Genomic DNA, 10,009 nt, shown 5'->3' with positions numbered 1-10,009 from the left:
ACAAGTGTTAGATTACTATATTGTGTCAGGAACTTACAGTAAATTTGCAGTCTTATTCTGTTATTGTGTTGTCAACAAAAAAATTACTATTGCTTTCTGTTTTAAATTGGGTGTTTTAAAAAATAAGTTCTTTATGAATCATGTGTCTACGTTGGTCCTCATATGTATAGGGTTCTAAAGGCTGCAGGCAGCAGGGGTATTAGTCCTGTTAGGACGATGTCTAGTTGAATCCTAACGTCTTTTTCAAGAAGCTAGAATCAATTTCCTTACTGGATCTTAACCAAGCTCTGTACACTTTGTGTCTCTCTTAAGGAGAGACTGAAGGTCAAAACCTATAAATTTTCAAGTATGAATATTAATTGCAATGGTAAAAAAATTGTTGTAGTTTGTAGTTATGGCACTGTCTTTGTTGTTGTTGTCGTCATCTATGGAAACTTTGTTTCAGACAAATTCGGTGCGATAACTTTAGTTTTGATTGACCAAATGTTAGAATATTTAATATGGTTTTACTAACCACTATAGGAAATTTCTTATTTAGTGTGGAGTTTGTGGCCCCGACTGTTTTAGAATAAGGCGCCGAACAATGTAAAAATGGGTGTTTTATTAAAACACATGAAGAATGTTCATTTTCTTCTGATTTTAAGTATTCTTTTTTCTTATTGGATGTCCTTGTCAACAAACAAATCAAGCAGATTACAGATTAGATGTGTTTTGGGCTGTTCTGAAGACAATGGGTTGAAGTGGCCAAACCTAAAATAATCAACTTCTTAAAATTTTTGGTAGGATTTCAAAAACTTTTTTGTATTGGATTCCTTTTGAAAGTCCCTGCCTGCAATTTTCAATCAGATTTCATATATATCTTATGGTTTTTGAGGTTCAAGGGGTCAATGGGACGATAACCAAAAAATCACCTTTTAGGCACATCTAGCCTAAAAGGCTTTGTGAGCTTTAATCACAACTTGGCATTCATCCTTGTCTTCATTGTTAATTTTTCACTTTTTAAAAGAAAAAAATCTTCTCCTCTGAAACCAGTGAACAGAATATGTTAAAAAACTTGGTGACAATCATCCTTGGCATGTCTACTCCCAAAATTGTATCTGTTGTGGTCCTTTGTTGAAAAACATGGCCACTGTTACTAAAAATGGAACATATGGGGTATCACTATATATTTCTGTTTATATCTCAAAAGCAAAAATAGAAAGAGGAAATCTTAGATGTCTTACATTCTTTGGCTGGAAGAGGTTTATCTTCCCTGAAAATTTCAAGATAATCAATGTACTGATGTTAGAGTTACGTTTTTTTTGGGCTAATTTTACTTTTTTTGCCTATTACTTAGAAAACAAAAGGAGAATGATTATTATTGTAAATTGATAAAATGTTCAGTATTTCAGTGTCATTTTTTTTGTTTGCAAATTTCAGAAAAAATCTGTTGACCCTCCTTGAAGTTATGGTTCTTAAATGTTTTTTTTTTTTTTTACACTTTTATCATTTCTTGCCTTGTATTTAGAAAATAAAAGCAGATTGATAATAAGTGTAAATTAATAAAATGATAAGTATTTCAAAGATCTATTTTTAGTGCAAATTTTAGAAAAATCTGTTGACACTTCTTGGAGTTATGGAACTTAAAAGTGTCATTTTTGATGTTTTTATCAGTTTTTGCTTAGTACATGTATTTAGAGAAACAATAGCAGATTGATGATAATTGTTAATTGATAAAATATTCAGTATTCATTATCTATTATTGGTGCAAATTTCAGAAAAATCTGTTGACCTTTCTTGGAGTTATGGTCCTTGAAAGTGTTATTTTTGATGTTTTAACAGGTTTTGTCTATTATTTTGAAAATGAAAGCAGATTGAAGATTGATGTAAATTGATAAAATGTTCAGCTTTTTAATATCTATTTTTGGTGCAAATATCAGAAAAAATCTGTTGACCTTTCTTGTTGGCTCCAGTGTCATTTTGACTATTTTCCCTGTTTTTGTCTGTTGTTAACATGATTTTCTAATATGAATAAAAATATATATGTAAAAGTATGTAAAGACCTATTATTGGTGCAAATTTGAGAAAAATCTCTTGTTAGCATTTTTAATGATTTTTTGCACTTTTAGCATATTATTCAGTTATCATCAGTAGAATGATGATTATGTTTAAATAAATTAATTTGAGATAAATACTGATTGGTTAAAATAGTTTTGTTATATCTCAGTGGATGAAAAAATATTGACATGCCCCTATTCAGTTAAATTCAGAGCTAATTTTCTCATGTTTAAAGATAAAAATATGTTTTAAAATTAATTTATAAGAATTGGCAATAAACATATTATGCACATGGAAAATTTATGTTATTTTTCAATAGACAAATATTTTGTTATTGTCGATTCTTAAATGTTCAGTATCATGACTTATATCTTCTGTGCTAATTTGGTGTGTTTAGGTGTTTGACCATTTTTAGGTTTTCCATGTCTTCAACTTTTTAAAGCTATTAAACCAAGCGAGCTATTCAGGTTTTTGAGAGCATCTTGTTTATTTTCGGTCTGATTTTGAAAATTTTTATTTGAATATCAAACTTTGTGCAATGTAGTGTCCAAACCAGTTGTTGTGTCCATAATGAAGTTTAAGTTCCTGTGCTTAAGTGTGTCAAAAACTAATATTGTGTCCACACTTCTTCCAACTGTTCAGGGTTTGACCACTGCAGTCTTATCATGCTGTGCTCTGTGAAGCTTTTTATTTCTGAGGATTCATTTGAGTCCTCTCTCAGGGGATTCTGATGTTTTGTCATGGCATAGTTTCTCTAAAACCTTTTCTTACTATGTTTAATGGGAACTGTACATGTAACAAGTAGTGATACTTTATTATTTTCCCTGCTCAAATAACCTAAATGTGAATAATTTGACCTTGATTATGAGATATGATATAGACAGTACTGTGGCAGTCCAGAGAAAGTGAACAAGTAAACATATTATTAATAACACAAAATAAGATAATTGTGTGGTTCAATGTCAGTTTATCATTACTCCATTGATAGATATACCTTAAATACCCTTAGTAGTATTGCAGTTCAAAGTATTATAAAATGAGATTTGATAATTGAGAATGTGTTAAGTTGATAAAATTTGTCTGATGAACTTGAATTTCAACTATGGTCAAACTTGAACTTCAGCTATGGTCATTACTTATTGCAGTTTTATCAACACTTGTGACCTGATATATCAAGAGAGCAATCAGTTCTATTAGTGATCAGTCACAGATGAATGTCTAAGTGATCAGTCACAGATGAATGTCTAAGTGATCAGTCACTGTCTGAGTGTCTGAAGTGTGAGTGATCAGTCACTATCTGACTGACTGATGTATGATTGATTTGTTGCTGTCTGTGTCTGAAGTGTGAGTGATCAGTCACTGTCTGAGTGTCTGAGGAGTGAGTGATCAGTCACTGTCTGAGTGTCTGAGGAGTGAGTGATCAGTCACTTTCTAAGGTGTGAGTGATCAGTCACTGTCTGAGGTGTGAGTGTTCAGTCACTGTCTGACTGACTGAGGTGTGATTGATCAGTCACTTTCTGAGTTGTGAGTGATCATCACTATCTGAATGTCTGAGGTGTATGAGATTAGTCATTGTCTTAGTGTCTGAGGTATGGGTGATTAGTCGCTGTCAATCTCTATCTTAGGTGTGAGTGAACAGTCACTGTCATAGGTGTGAGTGATCAGTCAATCTGTGATTGTCTTAAGTGTGGGTGTACCATCACTTTATGACTATTTGAGGTGTGAGTGTTCAGTCACTGTCCGAGTGTCTGAGGTGTGAGTGATCAGTCACTGTCTGATTGTCTTAAGTTTGAGTGTTCAGTCATTGTCTGATTATCTGTGTAAGTGATCATTCACTCTCTGAGTGTCTAAGGTATGAGTGTTCACTCATTGTCTGAGTATCTGAAGTGTAAGTGATCAGTCACTGTCTGAGTGTCTGAGGTGTGAGTGCTCATTCACTGTCTGATTGCCTAAAGTTTGAGTGTAAATAATCAGTCACTGTCTGAGTGACTCTGAGGTGTGAGTGTTCAGTCACTAGCTGCGTATCTGCTGTGTGAGCAATCAGTCACTGTCTGAGTGTCTGAAGTGTAAGTGATCAGTCACTGTCTGAGTGTCTGAGATGTGAGTGATCAGTCACTGTCTGATTGCCTAAAGTTTGAGTGTAAATAATCAGTCACTGTCTAAGTGACTCTGAGGTGTGAGTGTTCAGTCACTGTCTGCATATCTGCTGTGTGAGCAATCAGTCACTGTCTGAGTGTCTGAAGTGTAAGTGATCAGTCACTGTCTGAGTGTCTGAGGTGTGAATGTTCAGACACTCACCCGATGAATGTAAGTAAAGAAGCGCAAAATGGCCAAAAACAGGCATTATGCTGTGAAATATTTCTATTACTCACACTACAACTGGTGTTGTTTCAGTGTGTTTTAATACATAAAGGTATAGAATATTGACGGTAAATTTTTTCCACCTATGTTTCTTCAACTAAAAAAATTGACTGTGATTCAAGCTTGCTTTTGTGACCTAATACATATTGATAAAAACTGTATTAAGGTAACAAATAATATACCTTTTTTAACCTTTTTTTTACCATGGAACTTTCTATTTCAGAATGCCTTCCATGGACCACTACACACGTTTGGGAAGTTATTATACAAACAGATGTGTCATGGTCATACAGAGAGAGACCGTGAGAGAATTACCAGGGAACAGTTTGTTAAGTCAGGGAAAGAACTGCTCAAAATGTTTGATGAAAATGCACAACATAAATATTACTTTAAACTATTTGCTGGTGGGAAAGACCATTTAAGGAAAGAAGGTCTGTACAAATAAATTATGAAGTTAGAGTAAGGATACAAAAAAACAATTGTATAGAAAGTGGCAATTGTTGAGAATGATTTATTAAATTGACATAAATTTGATATTTTATGCTTGATCTTCCACTTAATATACACAGTATCATGAGGTTACAGAAGGCATGGCAGGTGCGGTAGTGCCAATAATTTATGTTCATACAGTATGCTGTACCAGAAGCTTATATAATTAAAAAAAAATAATGATAGAGTATGAATACTGATCCTCCTTTTAGTAGGCCATATTAATACCAATTTGAGTGATATGTCCCTGCAGTATTCCTAGTAATATATTCTTACACATAAAAGATCCAACGCCCTTTTAGAATCCGATAAAATTAAAATTAAATATAATAACTAATTAGGGACTTAGTATCACAAGAATCACAAGTATTACATCCTTGTCTTCTGTCTGTCTGTAATTACAATGAATTACTTATCCTTTTATTATCTCTATGGTTGATACCTGATTGAAAGTTGATTTAGTGGTACCTCAAGGCATTTCTTTTAACAAACAGAATCAAGGGAATTTAGGTTTCAGTCTGTCCTTCTGTTTGTCTATAATATAGCATCATCTGAAAGAGTAATTTAGGGAACCAAGGTTATAGCATTAATCAAAAGAATGTAATCCAGGGACAAATACCCGACATGGAAAACAGACGTACACAATGAAGAATATGAATTAACTAAAATCTTACATACAAAGTAACAAAAGCAAATGAGCAACTCGGACTCCACTAAAAACTGGGAGAAAGGACCAGGTGCTCCGGTAGGGTAAGTGTCCTCAGCTTTTCTAGAAACACCTGCTGAGTTGCTCATAAAAAGTCAAGTCCGGGGTAGACAAACGAGGAAAGAAAAACTATGATCCGTTGAATAAATCAGATTTCATGGTGCAGATGGATACACCATAACGATCCACGAGTTCATGATGACAACCATAAAACTTCAGTCTTGTAGCAACATAACCCTGTTCCAGAAGCCTGTTTGTTAGAATGCTAGACAAAAAAAAAGTTTGTGTAGTCTCGGCAAGCTCTGGCGTAACGTATAAGTTGTGATATGAACATTCCATATGCAGGTGCTGAAGGGCTGTTGCCATAGATAAAAGGAAAGTTGACAATTCTGAATGAAAAGTCATCATGTTTGTCGTAAAGTTTGGTCAATAGTTATCCTTTACCATCGATTTCTAAGTAAAGGTCAAGATATGAGGCTGACTTCACAGTGTCTGTAGTATCCTTTATCTCAAGTTCTTTGGGGTAGATGCGATGTATCAAATCCCCGAAATTAGGATTGTGTAAAGATAATACATCATCTAAATAGCAGAAACTGAGATTAAAGGATCTAGCCAAACGATATTCTTTCTTTTGGATCAGATTAGCTATGAAGTCAGCCTCTTAAGAGTGAAGGAATAGGTCAGCAAATAAAGGAGCACAATTTGTTCCCATTGGAATTTCCTCCATTATTACATGGTGGATTCTCTCAAAACTTTATACAGTATTAGATCCCTATTTATTCTGTTTGTTTCTTGACTCAAAAAATATAAGTAGTGGATTATAGGTAAAAATTTGGAAATATTTGTTGTAATTATATTTTTGTATGAAGGTACATGTATAACCATAAAAACAGATGCCATCAATGGAGCTCACACCTATTTTCATATATTGACAAGTTGCTATGGAAACTTTAATCGACTAAGTATCCATCACTGCACCACCCCTCCCCCCCAAGAAATATTGATACTATTAAACCTGTCAAGCTTTATTGATCATGGTGTCTGTCCATCTGTCCATTTGTTCTTCTGTTTGTCAACATTAACTTCCTGTTTGGTGATATCCTTTTTATTTTGACTATAATGGTATTTGAATGGGGAGCAGGGGATATCCTTTAGTGAGCTTTGCTTACAGTTTTATTTTTCTACTTTAAGTACAATTTGAAATTGAAAATAAAGATAAGATATATTATTTTAGATGGCGTACAGATGGTTAATGTGTGTTACTGTCTGACTCTTGGAGCTTCTAACATAAAATATTCCAAAAGTACCAATGATGACAAAGTCTTTGACAGTATTGTCAGTGGTATGGTAAGTAAAATATAACATTCCAAGATTTTTACCCCTAAAACAAAGTTTTTCAGAACTTTGACCATAGTTTCATAGATATACTCCATTTCTACTTCTGAAATAGCTATGATTTTTTTTACGGGAGAGTATCTATAATAATCTCTCCATAGGTCTAAGTGAGCATATACAATCAGTTTACACCCCTCATCTTCCCTCTTTGAACTTTTATCATATTGCTCAATGTCAAATATATGAAAATATACCATTTTTAGAAATGATCAACAGAAATTGGCTGGAATGATGTCTCAGAAGTATCTACAAATTATTCACAACATAGTTGCCAGAGGCTGTCTAAGCTTCTGATTGGTCACTGTCAGTTTCAAAGATTGATAAATTAAACCCAACCCATTAAGGTATTCTGAATTAAAGTAAAAGAAGTTAAAGATCATGTACATTGAACATACAGATAACCTAAAAAAATCCTGTGTCATTTTGATGTACACTAAGATTTTTTTTCTTATGAACCCTTTATACAAAGAACTTGGTCTATAATGGTCTAATGGTCTGTATTCTTTTTGGAGAAAGGAGAAAGTTCAGTAAGGACCCCTTTTGGCCTCCTAATTTGTGCATTTTAAAAATTTAATTAAAGCTGATTTCTAGGTAGTAGTAATATAGTAAAATGGTTGTAAACACTGTAACAAGCTATTTTGGACAATATTTATGTTGTTATTTTAGAACTAACAGTATGTATTTATGTAACTTTTACAAAAACCTTAAACTTTTCATATTTCAGTTATTTTTAAGATGTTATTTGACTGGAACGGATTAGGCCACATATTTGTTCATCAAGATATTTTCACATGAGTTGTAACTGACAATTATACTCAAAATAATATGAATATGAGAATAAACATGCATGCGGCCATTGTTAAAAAAGTGGAAAACTGTTCAAATTCTGGTGTTTTCCAGCCTTTTTCACAATTTTTTTTCCAATTTCAACCAAGTTTGAAGGGCAAATATGATTGTATATGTTCTAATGATTACCATACACTAATTAAATCAACTATAAAAAACATTAAAGAGCTGGAGAAACATCATAAAAGTTTCTTCAGGGAGACTTTGATTTTGAGGCCAAATTTTGCCCTTACTGCACCAACACCTTTCAATCTTAAGTTTCTGAGTTATTATGCTGTGTAGAAATTAGGCAATATAACAGATTCAAGCAGAATTTTCTATAATGCTGCAATAACCTGTAAACCATTCTAACATTTCATCAACTTTTAGTAATTATTGTTATTCAGTTATACATAACAAATATTGAATGTCTCAGTCATGTAAACTTGAGTACTGACTCAGAGGTTCAGGGTTATATATATATATATATTTAGCTTCATATGAATACTACCTAAATTGCAGAAGTAGATAAAACTATGGTTTCATTTTATTTTATGTTCAACCCCTATAGTTCCAAAGTTAAATTACTTGAGTTAATGAGGGTATGTATAAACTAGGTTGATAAAATCAACTTTGAAGATGAGGAGTAATGACCAATAATTTGTATAGAGGTAGAACAGTAAAAAATATGAATTTCTAATATTAAAAAATGAATTTTTGTTGTAAAAAATTATTTTTTAATATTAGAAATTTATTTTTTAGTATTACAAAATCATTTTTTAGTAGTGAGCTATGAGCTCTACTGTTATTTTATATGTATTATCTAAAATCCCTTAGGGTTCCCCAATAAACTAACAAAATAAAAGTCATGTCCCGGAAGTAACGAAAAGTGACTGTCCTTACGGAGAAAATTCATGGCTTCCTTAAACCAAACAAATAAAAATACATAGGTTAAGATTACGTTTCATTAAAAATAAATTCATCATTTCTGATAAATTTGAAGTCTTTCTCTATTTTTTTTTATAAATTAAAAGAAGTAAACATGATGTTTTTAAAAAGTTTGCAAAACACATGGATATATGTACGTGTATCTTCGCTGTTCCACTGTCGCTGTTGTCAAGAACCTAACCAGCCTTGAAAAAAAAACAACTCTTATCATATTATCCAAATCGAAGCATAGCTTTACTAAGATAAGAAAGGCAATCATTTTCTTGTTTGGAATTTGCAGCTATCGTCTGAATTTTGTTTACGTCACATGATATGTATAAAATATTCCCACCATCCGTGAAGAACTGTAATATTTCCGGTATCTGTACAGATTAATCTGACGGGCCAAAACTGAAATGGATGTTGCTAGAGATGCCTTTAAGGGATAGAGTATGTAAAGTTTTGCAAAGTGCTATAAAGTTACTGACCATTTTCAGAGCAAGGGGAAAGGGGGTATGGGGTTGGAATTTTGGAAAAAAACTTTCTTTTCTCGAGTTATTCATTTATTGAAAAAAAAACTCCCCCATTAATTAACAAGGCCAATTTTCAAATAAAAATATTGATTTCACTTGCTGCTTATATATAAATAAAAATATTGCATTTGTGAAATAAACATTTTCATCCTGGTCAACCCCCCTTTGTAATGTCCCTTATTATTTTTACGAGTCTCACACAGACGGTACATATATGGTAAAGATCACACTGCTTGCTGATTTAGGCAATGCCTCCCCTATATTCTGAAAAAAAAGTATGGTTATTTGTCGACTTTGGCTTGCCATAAGTTTATGGTCCATCATTGTTTTAAAGAGGTGACTTTTTTTAAAGTTTCATTATTGTCACCTATGTGAAAAATATAGTACCGTTCTACCTGTAGGGTTTTGTCGTTGGCAATTATCAAATACCATTTTCAGTTTGGAAAATTTTCTCTCTGTCAAGAAATAGTACTGTATAAATATTTTTTTAGTTTATTTTTTATGGGAAAAAAGTTATAAATATGGGTCATTTTATTTTCACAAAATGTAACTTTCTTAATATATCAGATATATGCAAAAGAGAAATAAATCATGTTTTCATGTTTGTATCCTGTTGGAAATCTTAGATATAGCAAATATTAAATCTTCACAAAAAAAACACTTATACGCAATGAGAAAATAAACAGATTTAGACGTCTTCAAATATTTTAATACAAAAATTAAAGATAGCAAAAAT

The 10,009-nt window shown here is 32.5% G+C and overlaps 1 protein-coding gene across 4 annotated transcripts in view; it reads left to right on the top strand.

Annotated features, from left to right (window-relative positions):
* The window catches only part of LOC148608503 (uncharacterized), a 39,724-nt gene that overhangs the window by 16,416 nt on the left and 13,299 nt on the right, over window positions 1-10,009 (top strand). For all 4 annotated transcript variants that reach the window (XM_088544060.1, XM_088544058.1, XM_088544059.1 and 1 more), the window contains 2 exons: window positions 4,622-4,829; window positions 6,828-6,940. In XM_088544060.1, the coding sequence (XP_088400186.1) occupies window positions 4,622-4,829; window positions 6,828-6,940 (321 nt within the window). The remainder of the gene's footprint in view (window positions 1-4,621; window positions 4,830-6,827; window positions 6,941-10,009) is intronic.

This window comes from Perna viridis, chromosome 9, assembly GCF_037379345.1.
Source record: "Perna viridis isolate PV_CMFRI_1.1 ecotype Kerala chromosome 9, ASM3737934v1, whole genome shotgun sequence".
NCBI lineage: Eukaryota > Metazoa > Mollusca > Bivalvia > Mytilida > Mytilidae > Perna > Perna viridis.
This window is presented reverse-complemented; position numbering and strand designations above follow the sequence as displayed.